The 15,208-nt window shown below is 50.2% G+C and overlaps 1 protein-coding gene across 1 annotated transcript; it reads right to left on the bottom strand.

The window, feature by feature from the left end:
- Positions 1-2,981: 2,981 nt before the first annotated feature.
- On the bottom strand, positions 2,982-5,460 carry STMN1 (stathmin 1). The gene is made up of 4 exons (XM_009492405.2): positions 5,394-5,460; positions 4,486-4,658; positions 3,452-3,643; positions 2,982-3,083 (listed from the first exon to the last, which is right to left on the bottom strand). The coding sequence occupies exons 1-4, from the start codon at positions 5,404-5,406 to the stop codon at positions 3,015-3,017; spliced, it is 447 nt and encodes a 148-aa protein (XP_009490680.1). The 5' UTR covers positions 5,407-5,460; the 3' UTR covers positions 2,982-3,014.
- Positions 5,461-15,208: the final 9,748 nt, after the last annotated feature.

Raw genomic sequence — 15,208 nt, 5'->3', positions numbered from 1 at the left:
GCAGCTGAGCCCACCGCAGCTCCGCTCCACATCGGGCCTCAGCAGCGGCCATCTCCTCCGCTCAACCCGGAGCTCGGCCCCGCTCCAACACCGGCAGCTGCGGCCGCAGCTTCCCCCACCAGAGCCTTCCGTGCTTGCTCGTCCCCTGTGACTCTGCCAGCTGGGGTCCCAGGGCCGCTTCCCACCCTCGGGGTGCAGGAGCCAGCGCTGGTGCTCTGCTCCAGGCTTCGCTCCTCAACCACTTACCTGTCACAGACCGGAGCGTAAGGAACCCAGCGGGGTTTCCGTCCCGGAACGCAGCCCCTGTCTATCTACAGGCTGGTTGGAATCGCTACTCCTCCGGTTTCCCTTACCACACCCATCATACGGCTGACAGCGGCTTTTGTAGCTTGCTACCGCACAGTGGGCTGTCTAGCCTAGGAAATAAAGCAGTGGAGCTTTTGTCTTTTTTTTTTTTTAAGCAATCCATTTATAGTCCAGCTTTCCCCACCAGAGAGACTATTATTTCTGTTTTCCTGCCTGAGCACCATCTCCTCCATGCTAGTTTTCCCTCCCCCTCTTACTCTCTTCCCAGATCGTTAACAAATCCTCTCGCTATTTGCATCCCCCAGTCTCATTCCCACTCCTCAAACCTCCCACTCCCCCCAGCAGCTCTCCAAGGAACTCAAACAAGCTCAGGCCCTGGGCATTAAGCTCCAGTTAAGCATAACAGCCAGCCATGTAAAGCAGAACTAAGACAAGGAAACAGAAGGCCCCAAGCTGAAATCTGACAGCTTTGGCAAGTCAAAAACTCACTTTTAACATCTCTTTGTGCTCTTAACACCATCTGGGGTTTGGCAGTGCCAGCATCCCCCTACCCCACCCCTTGAGAAGATGGGGGGAATCCCACACATGGGATCTGGGACACGTGGTCTTTTCTCAGCAGGTAAAGAAATACATTAAAATGAAGAGCTCATTTTTTTTTTGATTGCTAATTATGCCTGATCTCATATATGGGAGCTGATCCAGCGATCACTTATGCCTCCATTACGTGGTATAGAGACACTCAACCTCTTTCAAGAGCACATTATGCAGGGGTTCGAGCCTGCATCTCAAAGTTCAGCTCTGTAATTCCCCCGTCCTCCTCGCCTCCCCAGACAGATCCGGACCCACATCCCCACGCTCTCAGCTTACACAACATGGGTACGTGCCATTAAAAACCCCAAACCTGCCCTGCTACTCCACTGCAGATGGGTGGGTGCTCCCCAACAGGTAGAAGTACAGTCTCTCTTACCTGAAATTATGAAGTATCATAACACTTCTGAAAAACCTTCAGGGAAAGGATCCAATCCCAGCCCTCCGGCGCATCAAGACTGACTTTATCTCACTGTTCTTCTGTCATTCAAATGGTGTAATACCAGCTTTTGGTTAAGTACAACTCTGATGCAATCAGAAGCGGTGGGATATATGAAAGCTTTCTAAACCAAGGTTGCTTCTTTAGCAAGCCCCAGAAGACAAGTCAAGTAGTCCAGGACTCAATTAGCCTCTTTAAAAAAAAAAATCCCTACCAACTTTTCCATCCCCAGAATATGGCCTGTCACCTGGCCAGCACAGATGCTCCAGGTGCAGAGTTAACCTCAAAACAAAGCTGGTAGCCAAGCCTCAAGATCAAGGACACAGAAGGGGGAAGACAGGACCGAGTGTGCCTCACCGAGCCCAGTGCCACCGAATGTTTGACATTAACAGAAGCTGTGCAACCCCAGGCTTCCCCGCTCCAAGGGAACGCGCTTACTAAAGCCGAGTACCTCGGAACACGATGCTGTTTATACCGAAGTGAGGTGTGGCTGTTCACACACACCAATTGCAACCTTGTCTTTACCACAGAGTAGCACAAGTACTTGCAGATGTGCAGGACGCTCTCTGGGTTAGTCTTAGAGGAAGGTTTTGGGGCTTTTAAGGTACCTGTACAACACAGCAACTCGGTAACCAATCCGCCTAAAAAAAGCATCTTTCCCCAGAGAACAAGTAGTAGTGCTTATTTCTCACATCCCAGAAAAACAAAGCTGACACACATCTCCTTGTGGGCAGGAGTGAACCTTCAGACTCGCCCTGCGGCACAGCGTACTATCCCAACGCATCTGCAGCAGACACCAAATCAAAGATAATTCTTATCCAGAACAGCATTTTCAATCCCAGCGCAGAACAGGTTCCTGACTTTTATGCTCTACAGGAAGCAGTACACAAGTCGCCATTCAATAGCACAAGTCATCTTCTAGAAACCGTTACCAAAAAAAAAGGCTCAGATCAGTCATGTGGTAACAAGGACTTGTTTGTTGAAGTGTCAGCATCCAAAGGGAGGTGGTTCTGAACTCTTTTTAACAAAAACACACAACAGCTGACAACTGCTGAGGTGTCAAAACAAAGGTCTGATTGTAAAATTAAGACAATGAGAGTGCTCTAGGGAAAAGGCAGTCATGCAGCGTGCCTGTGGATGTAAGGAACTGCTGCTACAGACCTTTCCACCCAGCACTGGATAAGGATGCCTGTTGCAGACCTCAGCCAACCGATTCTGTTTCTTATGTCATTTTTCAGAAGTAATTCTCATAACAGCACTGTGCAGCTTTATTTAGTCACTCAGTTACAGCAGTATTTTAGCAGACTGGGACAGGGTCAGATTTTTTTTGAAGTGTAACATATTCAGCATGGAACAGTATATTACATATTCCTTTCACAAACGTCTTACAGAGCTGATACAGTACTAGCCATCAACCCAGTAGCGAGCGCACTGGAGTAGAAAAGGATGCAACAAGAAGATAGCTACACTGGAAAGACAACACTTTAGAAAAAGTGAAACATGTAAGGTTCTCCCCTCTAGCCCCCAAAGAAAGTGTACAGTTTGGATCTAATTTTACAGTTCTACATCAGTTTCTAGAAACTTTTAAAAAAAAAAAAAACAAAACCAAAGATAAAACCACTGGCCAGTACAGTCTTTGGATATTTAGAGGAGGGGGAGAGAGTCAGTTTCCAGAATGAAGTCAGTCGGTTTCAGCCTCACCAGGGTCTTTGCCTTCTTTGTTCTTTCGAACCTCTTCAATATGCTTGTCCTGAAAGACAACAGCAGGGGAGCGGTTAGCTGCCCAGGCACGGAGAGGCAGGGCTCCGGGCCGGCAGGACGAGCCTGGGCTTGCTTCCCACCCCACAGCGGGAACCCGTGGGTTACTGAAGGGGGCTACAGGATGAAGCTTTGTAAGAGAAAGCGAGACGCTGCTCAAACTTCATCCATCCCCTCTGCCCCAAGAGGGGGCTTTCTGCAAAGTCTTTACAGATTTAATACTCTTTTGAGATTAGACCACCACAGAACTCCCAAGGGTGTCTGTCTACTCACAGTACCCCCGTCACTTGGCCATTTACTTGGCTTTATTTAGCCAGTCTTCACATGGATAAATTCTCTCCCAAGGGACTCTACACCCACCTTCTCCCTCAAGCGTTCCAGTTTAGCAGCCATTTGTGCCTCCCGGTTTTCTTTGTTAGCTTCCATTTTGTGGGTCAGCTTCTCCTCTGCCATTTTGCTGAAGTTGTTGTTTTCTTCAATTGCTTTCTGAAGCACCTCTTTTTCATGCTCCCGCTTCTCAGCTAGCTGCTTCAAGACTTCCGCTTCATGAGACTAACAAAACAGAGGATGCACGCTTTGAACATAAAACAGATGAACTACACAGACAACTACAGTCGAGTTGCTCACAACTCCCGAGAGAAAAGATTTTCCGCTATTTTACCGGAGAACAGTGTAACTTCGTGATGCAGGACAAAGCTCCCTGGTGCTTCCTCCACCCACATAACCGATATTTCACCAGTATAAACTACCAGAAAAGTTAGGTTTCTGTCACTACTTGCAAATTTTATTAAATGGGATTTTCCTGGAAAAAAGAACATGGATCTTTATGTTAACATCAGTAGATCTTTCCTAGAAGGTTCTCACTTCTCCGAATGGTGAATCACTGTGATTCAGGTCACACAGGAGACTGCACTTCAGTTAGTAAGCCTCTGCACAGCCAAGGGCTCTAAAGCCACATCTCAACAGCAAGATCTTACATCAAGTCAGATGTTGTACTGGCAAACCCTCTCATTACAGATTCACCACTACATTTTCTAGGAGGAAATTAATCTGGTTATAATCTTAAAGACAAGAAAAACAGCTTCTTCCTGAAAGAGCATCCCCTCCCAGTTAAATACTTTCTCCCGGTTTCTCAAGTGACCATTCAAGATCACCTCGGGAACAAAGCTATGGCCTTGCAGGCCATAATAAAGGTTCATAAGAGCCCCAGAGATTCCAACAAAGTTCAATTACTATTCCAATTACCATAAAACAAACTGCTATTCACTTGCGCCAAGCAACAGGTAAATTTAGGAACAGCTTAACTGAGCTCTGCTCAACTAGTCTGTGCAAGTCATGCTGTTTTTTTGGTTTTTCCTGGGTTTTTTTTGTTTGGTTGGTTTTTTTAACTTTACCTTGCGTCTCTCTTCTGCTGCTTCCAGCTTCTTCTGAATCTCTTCCAATGACACATCCTTCTTCTTTGGGGGAGAAAGAGGGAATTCTGGGACTGCTTCTTTTGAGCGGGGACTCAGTATCAGCTCAAATGCCTGCCCAGAGGCACGCTTTTCCAGTTCCTTCACTTGAATATCTAGAACATGGGGAAAAAAACACCCAAACAAACAGTATTTTAAGCCAGGAACTGGCTTAGGTAACTTGAACAATAGCCTTCAAAAATTCAATGCCAGAAAGCTCGCTTAAGGAGACAGTGAGGATCCGAGCTGACAGCAGCAGCAACACCATTCAAAAATGTGGTGGGGAATTTTGTTCGCAGTTCTTGCTTGATACTACATTACCCAGGCACCTGACATTTTATTTTAGCCTTTAATATCCAGGATCGTGAAAACAATTTTATCAGTACTTCAAATGAAAAATCATTCTTTTTCCAATGACAAGTCTGAGGAAGAGTTCAAGGCGTTGGCGTAGGACCTGACACAGCCAAGAACTGAAACCAGTTTTCAAAGAAATACGTTGCCAGCGTTCTCTCTTCAAACACCTCTGAACAGGCACGTCAGCCCTGCACGGTGTCAGTTGTACCAGCACACCAGTTTTGATCACCAAGATGTCTAGATGACAGTCAGCTCTGTTAACAGAGCAGATGGCATGCAGATGAGCTGAAGCCCATCTGCTAACAGCCTTGGCTGAGAGGGCTTGTGGTATGTTTTCACAAGCACCCGGTTTTAACAGCTTCTCCAAAGCAGCCTAGATATGGGAGGGAAGGCATGGTGACAACAGTTTATTTTACTATATTAGATTTAAAAATATTTCTGAGAAATTAAGAGGAAAAAAAAACCCACAAGAGTATTTCATACATAATCCTACATACCAGAAGTAGCCATGACCAAGAAAAAATGACTCCAGAAGCCAACTCTTGGAGATCTTCAATCTGTTGGATTCCTAGATAACAAAGAGACATGCCTTTGAACAGTAAGCACACGAATTTCATTTCTTCTAACTCCTAATAAAAATTGCCAAGCATAACCAGACCCGCTGAACAAAAGACAGCCGGGTAGGTTCCTGCAGTCAGGAATTCCAGTCAGTCTGCGGGGCTGAGGCTGATGTACATTGCAAGGAACAGCAGAGATGTTCTCAAATTATTGGTGTTGCAGGATCTGTACGTATGACTGTACAGCCGAGCATTTTCAATCCCTGTTTTACTCCACCGTAATTAAGATACGCAAACAAAGACTCCATTTTACCATTCATTCAGCAGCATGCAGCGCTACGGATATTTCACCGGTAGCACACATAGCGGATATACCTCTCTGAATTAAAATACAGCACACAACGGGACAGCACAGCCAGGATTCCTGCTGCTGCCAAAGGATCTTAAATACGCGCATCGAGCTCGTTTAAAATCGGATTTTATTTCTACACCTGAAGCCGGATGCCGCACATCACGACAAACAGGGAGCACGCACGCTGACCAGCGTCCCTTGTGATAAAGAGACATAATTAAAAAAACAAGAAGCCACAAAGCGCTCCAAAAAACCCTAGAAGGAGGATTTTGGGTTTTTTTCCCAAGGTTTTAAGATGACGATGAAGGGGGGGGGGGCGGGTGGATGCGCGGTCCCAGCGCCGCCCGGGCGGGCGGCGCTGGGACCGCGCATCCACCCGCCCCCACCCCCAAGGTTCCGCCCCTTCCGCCACCAACCAATAGGCGCCGAGGCCGTCGCGCGGCCGGGCGGAGGCCCCACCCCCTCGCCGCACGCGCCTTCCTAACCGCACCGAATTCAAACCGCCGGGGAGAGAGAGGAGGGAGAGAGCGCGCGCGCCCGCCCCTCAGCGCGCGCGCGAGGGGCTCGAGGGAGGGCGGGGCCAACGGTAACATCCGGGCACCTGCCGCCCCCCGCCGCAGGTGCGGACCCCCCGCCTCTACCCTGGGGTGAAGGGGAGGCGGCGGCGGCGGCGGCGGGGGGGGGGGGAGAACCGGACACAGGCGGGACGGGACCCTCGCCCCACCGCCGCCGAGCGGGGATTGAACCGCGCGGGTCCTCGGAGCTCGATGGCGCCGGGGCGCGGCCGCCCGGGCGCCGCCCCTTCCCCACTAACAATGGCGGGGTCCTGTCAGGGAGGGGAGGGGGCGCCGCTGCCGCGAGCAGGGCGTCGCCCCTCACCGAGCGTCGCCCCTCAGGGGACAATAGACACCCCCTTCCCCGCCGAGATCTCGGGGGGCTGGAGACGCCCCCCCCGCCCATTGTCTCCCGCAGCCCCTTTGTCACCGCGACGCCCGAACAGCGACAGGCGGGCGGGGACGCGACCCCCCGCGAGGAGAAGGGACAAAAAGAGGCAGGCGCGGGGCCCCCTCCCCAAGCGCCTGCGGAGCCCCCGCCGCCCTGACACCCATCCTCAGACCCCCCACCCCGGCTCCGCTGCGGCACCGCCGCCCATCCCACGGAGCGCCGGACCTCCGCAGCCCATCACCATCGCCCCCACGCCTTCTCAACACCCGAAGGGCCACGGACGGACACCCCAGCCCCGCCCGGCCCGCAGCCGCACCGCCACCGCGCACCCACCTGCCCGCTCCGCCGCTCCAGCCCCACTCCGCTCCCGCCCGCCCCGCCGCGCACAAAAGCGCCAAACAATGGCACGTGACCCGCCCCGCCCCGCCCCTATTGGCCGAGCCCGGCGGCACGTGCCGCCCGCCGGGGGGCCGGCGAGGCGCGGGGCGCGCGCCCCCTCCCCTCCCCCCCCCGCCCGCCCTTCCCCGCCGCCCGCTGCATGCCGGGACGCGTAGTCCGCCACGGGCGGGCGGTGGCGGCGAGGGGAGGCGACCCCCGCGGCCCGGCGGGGCCCGGGCGGAGGGTGCGGGATCTCACCGCGACGCCCCTCGCCTCCGCGGGCCGCCCCGGGGCTGTGCGCCCCGCCGCGCCGCGCTCTCCGCCCGCAGCCGGAGGGCGGTGGGACTCCCTTTGTCTCCCACCCCGGTGGCGGCAGGGAGCGGGGCCCCGGTGCGGATGCATTTGGTCGGGGTCGCCCGTCCCCTCAGGGGTGTCTGGTGGGAGCGGAGCCGTGGCTCGGATTGTCGCTTCAGGGCTGGGCACTTACATCAGGGCCACGGTCACCTCAGGGCCATGGTCACTTACCTCGGGGCCATGGTCACCTCATAGCCACAGTCACTTACCCTGGGGCCATGGTCACCTCATAGCCACGGTCACTTAGCTCAGGGCCATAGTCACCTCGGAGCCATGGTCACCTACCCCAGGGCCCTTGGTCACCTCAGCACTACAGTCACCTCAAGGCCATGGCTGCTTACCTCGGGGCCATGGTCACCTCAAGGCCATGGGCACTTACCCTGGTGCCATGGTCACCTCATAGCCACGGTCACTTACCCCAGGGCCCTTGGTCACCTCAGGGCCATGGTCACCTACCCCAGGGCTTTTGGTCACCTCAGGACTACAGTCACCTCAAGGCCATGGCTGCTTACCTTGGGGACATGGTCACTTCAAGGCCATGGTCGCTTACCTTGGGGCCATGGTCACCTCATAGCCACGGTCACTTACCCCAGGGCCCTTGGTCACCTTGGAGCCCTGGTCACCTACCCCAGGGCTTTTGGTCACCTCAGGACTACAGTCACCTCAAGGCCATGGCTGCTTACCTCGGGGCCATGGTCATCTCAAGGCCATGGCCGCTTACCTTGGGGCCATGGTCACCTCATAGCCACAGTCACTTATCTCAGGGCCACGGTCACCTCGGAGCCATGGTCACCTACCCCAGGGCTCTTGGTCACCTCAGGGCCATGGCCACCTGCCTCAGGGCTTTCGGTCACCTCAGGACTACAGTCACCTCAAGGCCATGGCTGCTTACCTCAGGGCCATGGTCACCTACCACGGGTCCCTTGGTCACCTCAGGACGACGGTCACCACAGGGTCATTGCCACTTGCCTTGGGGCCACGGTCACCTTGGGGCCGCAGTCACCTACCTGAGGGCACGGTCACCTCAGGGCCAGTCAGTTATCTCAGGGCCATGATAATTTCAAGGCTCTTGGTCATCATCAAGATGACCACCATGTTCCTTTGGTCACCTCAGGGTCACAGCCACCACAGACCAACCCCAAAGAGGATCTGTGGGTCTGACCACGCGTTGGCCCCACAGCCCCTGGCAGCGTGTTTTGGGGGACAGCCACATGGCCACCCTCTTTTTTGGGGTGACACCAGCAAGTCAAAGCATGTCCAGAAAAGCCATCGTTCATGCAGCTTCTGTAGTATGTACATAATGGCTGTGTAAAGACAACCGGTCCTTCTCCTACGGGCTGCATTGTGAGCGGTTCCCTCCCCAAGACAACGCTATTGCCGAGCGTAGATAAGTGGTTCGCTCGCAAATGTGCTTTAAATGAACTGGCTGCGTTTTCGCATGTTCCGTACAAATGACTTCTGTACAATTCCCGTGGTAGTTTCCACGCTACGGTCACTTGAGTTACACCAAGAGTCAAGATGCACAAAAGGCAGATGGCCGGAGAACAGCACGAATCTTCTGCTACAATGCAAGCCCGGTGCAGCAGTCTCCCTACCCTAAATGCTGACGAAAGGACTTTTCTGAGGGGACCCACCCTTGTTGTGCACACTCTTACAAACAAGGGGCTTGCACAAAAAAAAAAAAAAAATCCTACCTTGAGGAAGGTTAATATTGTGACAGAAATGCATAAAGCTTTCAAAACAGAGATTATTTTAAACACTTGCCCTGTTTTTTGCTGATCTGACGTCTATTTCCATGGAAACCACATCTAGCCACCGAGCTGCTAGAATTGGGAGAGGTTTTTGCCGGAGTGGCTCGCTGGGCATGGGAAGAGCCATTTTCCAGCAGCATGGTAGAGCCTTTTTTGTAGGCTTGAAGGGATTTCAGATTCAAAATGGTTTGGCTGCTTGGCCCTTCAGGAGCACGCCTGGTGCATTCACGGGGTTCTTGGCTCAATACCAGCGGTATATGCATGGATATCACATACGACACACGTGTTTTTAAATGAAACATCTTGAGTGCTTGGATTAAATTGCACTAAATGTTGCTGGAAGACAAAGCAGCCAAGAGACCGTGCCACCAGCCTGTGTTTTACTTTATCATTTATTAATTATCATCCATGTAGATCAACAGCATGCTGGATGCTTTAATATTAATGCATTTTAGTAAAATCAGTGAGCTTATCCTGGGATGATCTCAGGATTTCCCAGAGGAAACAAGGCTTCCTGGGCTCGGGGTTTTTCGTTTGGTACCTGTGTGTCTGCCTTTAGTCAGTCCTCACGCCCTGGAGAGATGATGATGAAATATCATTTACCGCTTTTGAAGAAGGGATGCAGGCTGAGATAAAACCATGAGTCATGCAGGGTCTGTGCTCAGTGCTTTCCATCTTATTTCCTGGGCTTCTCACAGGGACAAGAAAAAAGAAAGAGAAAGAAAGAAAGAAAAAAAAAGACTGGAATGTAACTTACCTTCTTTTGCAGATCAGCTTTAAAGCCAAAAACATTTCTTTCAGATAAGAACTCTCCTATGTAAGTGGCAACACGGTTTATTGACGAGAGGCATTGAGCTGAGAATCAGATTTGGGATCTGTTCTCAGCTCTGACATTTTCCATGCCGTGTCACTTAGGTTAAGACTCTTTAGCAACCTCTTTACAACACCTGCCGCAACTGGTTGCAATTTAAACCGCTATCTTTGAGTACTATTGTGATACAAAGAGAAATAACAGCTCTTAGCAGCTGGAAAGGCATGGAGAGGATCTCATTTTTGGCCTCGTTGCAAGAGTGGTTTTATTTTTGGAACATTTCATAAAACTCATTTGTTTATGTGGCATTTATTTTTGTCTGATCTCAAGGAGAATGGAGTATATGAAAAGCTTTTATTTAATTTGCATTTGATTTGTGTTTATTGACACATTTACTGCAATTCCAAACAGACTTTTCTTTTGTCGAGCCTAGCAGCATGTGGCTGCGGTAGTTTTTGTCTGCTGCATTCCTTATCACCAACAAAAGCTTTTTGCCATAATCCCAGTTTTTCCAAAAAAAGAGCAAGCACCAGGATCAGACATTTCCTCCAACATGTCACTATTTAGCCCCAAAACAGGGTTCGAGAAGGAAGATACCCTTTCAAACCCAAATCTAACCACATCAGCCAGATGAATTTGTGTATCTTGAGGAAAATAAAGGACCACGGGCAGAACCTGCAGAAGATATTCCCAGAGTAGAAAGGGACAAAGGCTCTATAAATTAGGAATACGATCTACTCTCAGGGTCAGCGGCTGTGATGCATCCGAGCCGGCAATAACTGCACCCGCTCAAAATCATTGCCCTCGTGCAACTCGCAGCCCCAGCTGTAGCTACCCACGGGTTGCTCAAGGGGGGCTCGTTCTCAGCACAAAAACCGAGGCCCCTCGGCTTCGGTTCAAGAGGCTCCGCTCCCAGTGAAACAGATAAGGCAAGGTCTCATCGGGAGGACTCCTTGTACGTGTGAATTTAGGACGTGACGTGATCAGATTTAGCGTAACGATTAAAGCGTCTCCTCTGATGTGCTTATCAAAATACCCCACAAAGAGACTGACATAATTAGGTGACAACTCAGCCCACGGCAGCTCTTTTAACTTGCAAAAATATTTAATCTCCAATAAGAAAATATGCTTTCTGAGTATTAAATTGGCACCCTTAAGCACCTATGGTGGATGGACTGACAGCTTATTTGTTAATCAGAGAATGTTTTAAAGCACCTTGGTAAGTAATATTAGTAAGTATTTGCCAAGGCTGGTAACAGTCACTGCATTAGTGAAGTTCATTTTAAAACCAGAAATCCAATACGCTATTTTGACCTGAGTCAATCACTTTAACTGATTTCATAAATAACCTGCTAGAGGAGACAGTAATTTAAAAGAAACTTGCACTCAGAGGTAGAGAGAAGGGCTATGAGATTTCTTTCTATCCATGTTTCTCAGTCTTTGTAGGAACCTTCAGCAAATTTTTCTCTACACTGCAGCTTACCCATCTTCACGCTGGCCGTGCTGATGTGCTGCTGCCTGACAAAGGTCTCGCAAGTAAAATTAGTGGCTGCAAAGGTCTTGCTGATCTTCAGATAAAAATACATTTTAATCCAAATGCAGTCGAGGGGTCCACAGAAATTAAGAATACAGTAAGACTTTTAGGGATTGTCTCCATCACAATGAAAGCTCCTCCACAGGCAAGAAATATTTAAGGTAATTGATATTTGTTTACTGGAGGTGTTTATGCTGGTACTACATTTATGCTGAAAAACACCATTAAGAAAATGTTCCCTTCGGAACAAATTTGCACTTGCCGATGTGCTGTTGGAAATTACTTAATTTTTTTGCAATCAGGCAGGGCACCTGGCTTCTATTGCTAGTTTGTTTTTTGAGAAATTCACTCAAACTCACTTAATTCCTCCGTAAAATGAGACAAGTAAAAGCACTCACCACAGATGGCGATTGTGCCTGCAGCAAGAGAGATGAAAATATAAATTAATTGCTTTGATATTGGGGCAATATAACCCTGAAATGTCATACTCACCTCTTCAAATGCAGTCATAGCACTGTACTGCATGATACCCAAATACTATGGTGATGAGGGCTGGCAAGGCTCTAGAGTAGAAAAATACTGTGAGCTTCTAATGAACTAAAGACAAAGGGCCCGCAAGCACTCTGCTCTCCTTGCAAAAAATTCTCCAACGCGCTGAAATAGTGACAGACCCTAAAGTAATGGCAGCGGCCGCGGTACCCACACACGGGCACCTTCATCCTGGCTGCAACCAGGATGCTGAACGAGATCTGGTCTTTCTCCTAAACGGTGATCTCTGCCTCCGATTCACCCTGGGCAAAGGAGCAGCAGAATTCCCTTCCCAGCCTGCTGGCAGATCTCCTGGCATGTTTTTCATTCTTTTTTTCCTAAGAAAATGAGGTTTTACATGATCAAACTACTTCCGTAGCTCTGACTAGTCTTCCCTCCCAGCTTTTAGCTTTGTGAGCCAGCCTCTGCCCCCCCGATAAATATGAGCAAGAGCGCAGTGACATGAATTCCACAAGTTTCTTGAAAACAGATGGCAGGGGAGAGGCAGGAGTGAGAAAAAGGCTTCAGCACAAGCCCAACTATTATTAGAGCCCAGAGACTTCACACCGAGGAGAGCTACCACAGACACTCCCAACAGCGGGTACGATTTCAGAGCTGGTTGTTTTCTCCGTGGCACCAGCAGATTCTCCAAGACGCTAATGTGCAGTTGTGCTCTCCTGGGAGCCGCCTGCCAAAGAGAAGGACAGATCTATGTGGATGCTGGCTCCCACCTCCACTACGTCCAGAAACACGCAAGGAAAGCAGGCCTGGAGATCTCCTCACATTGCTTTCCCCCCGCCCTTGCTCCCATAGCTCCCAACCGAGCCGGCAGCCTCGACCCATTTCTCTGCATCCTCGCTGCTTTTCCCTTTCTGCTCCCAAGCGGAGTCCACAAATTTGCATTTCCCATATGGAGCACCAAGAGCTTTGCTATTCAAGGAAGCCCGTAAACAACTCGCTGCCGAGGGTTCAAAAATAACTGCGCTGCACAGAGCTGCATCACCCAGCGATAGCGAGTGGCTGGGAGAGAAGCACGAAGAAAGGGTTTATGGTTGGGTTTTTTTTTTTTTTTGCTTGTGAGCCAACAGGAGATGCACTAATTAGATTTCAGAAGTGTCAGAGTCAGCCATTTCAGCTGAGAGCGAGCAAAGGAGAGAGTGTGATTTTGACAACCACATGGAATAGCAATGCATAGGGAAGCCATCAAATATTCAACAGCCATAGAAGATTCCAGTAAAGACATTTGCTTTGGCTCTTTGAAAATGAAGTGGGGGGGAAAGAAAAGCCGGGTATAGCACTAATTATTCCCCAGTTCCTAATTAGTTTCTTGAATTTAAAATATGGATTCAGCTCCACCAGGAGCTCAGCAAGCCTATTGTGCTATTAATACTTCCCTGACGTGATATAGTTAAAAATACTCCCACCCTTTCAAGACAAAATGTAGCTTGGAAGTGTCATGATGGGAGGAGTTCAGGGATGGAAATCCTCTTAAAGGAATACGACTTCCCCAATGTCATATAAACAATATGAATGAGCTTGTCACAGCCCCCAGACTGAGCCTGCTCCCACTAAGAGCAAATTTGAAAATAATGCTCAATGCAGAGCTCTCGGGCCGCTTGCTATCAAAGCTGGTTCACTGACAAAATTGCTGCGCAGCCAAATGGTAACAGGTTTTACTTATTTTTCAGAGATCTGCCGCCTGGGGAGCAGGTGGGTTTGCAATTCTCAAGTGCCTGGCTTGCTTCAGACGGACAGCGCAAGGCTGAATCCAGATCAAAAGGCAGGATTTTGAAGTGTTCCCCCCTTCCTTGCATCCAGCCCCACGCTCAGGTAACGCAGGAGATCCCGACCTGCCCAGTGCGACAGCCACGGCTGACTTTTCTGTGGCAATATCTATAGGCGCTGTTTGTGGATGAGATCTGACATACACCATGGGCAGAATAAGATGTGCCTCTTCCCACAGGATTTGTGAGCCAAGGAAACAAGTCTGGGTTGTTTTTTTTTTTTATGGCGCCTTTCGACTTCAGTCGGACAAGGAGGTCTAGATCTGTGCTTTCACACTTCAGACCCTCTCAGGGGAATAAGCAGTTCCCGTCTCATCTCCACCGACAATTCTGCATCAAAATGGGTTAATTCCTGCTCCATCCCGCTGGCTCTTCACCCGCTGCCTGTAATCACTCCGCAATACCAGCATGGAAACAATACCTGCACTTAACATTTGCTCAGTGCTGTTTGATCCCTTTTTCCCCCACTAATTTGAGTTCATAATATACCTATATATATATTAAAAGAAGAAAGACCAGACACATCCACTCCAGCTGTGAGAACAGGCAAACAAAGCCAGCCTTTCTGGAGGAAAACCACATCTCTGTCTTTTATGCCATAAACTAGCAAACTGCTGCCGTACGCTAAAATCAATACCCGGAGAGACACGCTTATGTTGCGATTGCCAACATAAGTGCTTCATTTTAATTAAAAAAAAAAAAAAAAGAACCCACAAAAAAACCCAACCCCGGCCTTGCGTGATGAACATCGTTAGAGAGCCGCTACCAACGCGAGGAGATGAAGGCATCCTGAAGCTGGTGGGTTGGGGGTTCCGGTGCCACCGCGTCACCCGGGGAGGGGTGCCGACAGTCTCGGCACCTCCCCGCACCCTGGTTCGGGGTGAAATCGTAAGCCAAAGGGTTAAAAAGGAGGATGGGACATTTGGGGTCCCTGCCTCGCCCAGCTGCCCGCTCTCCCCCACCACCACGCTCGGGTGCAAAGCCGGAGCTGGCAGCCACGGGGCTGAGCTCAGCCTGTCCTTCCTAAAATGGGGGAAATCTGGATATTGACCAAAACTGATCCCTCCAATCTGTCTCAGGGGCTTTTTCGGAGTAGCCTGGAACTAGAGAGACCTCACGCAGCCCCTTCTCTCCTCCAGCGCCTCGGTTTCCCTTCTCAGTCCTTTTTCCCCCTGTTTATGCAGGAATTATCCCTAGGGTCAGCGAGAGACCGCTCCAGCCTGAAACAAGGCTTCTGCTGCAGCGTAAAAACTGTCGAAAAAAACAGTTGTGCCCTCAAAATACCCTCAGTGCCGCTGGCTGAGGGAACAGGAGCCCT

This window comes from Pelecanus crispus, chromosome 16 (assembly GCF_030463565.1).
Source record: "Pelecanus crispus isolate bPelCri1 chromosome 16, bPelCri1.pri, whole genome shotgun sequence".
NCBI classification, from domain to species: domain Eukaryota; kingdom Metazoa; phylum Chordata; class Aves; order Pelecaniformes; family Pelecanidae; genus Pelecanus; species Pelecanus crispus.
This window is presented reverse-complemented; position numbering and strand designations above follow the sequence as displayed.

Bases quoted from the DNA above. Each gene is read 5' to 3' on its own strand.
- STMN1 (XM_009492405.2), bottom strand. The intron at 3,644-4,485 runs GTAAAGTTAAAA...CTGTTTTGTTAG, and splicing joins CAGCAGAAGAGAGACGCAAG to TCTCATGAAGCGGAAGTCTT. The intron at 3,084-3,451 runs GTGGGTGTAGAG...GTTGTCTTTCAG, and splicing joins TGGAACGCTTGAGGGAGAAG to GACAAGCATATTGAAGAGGT.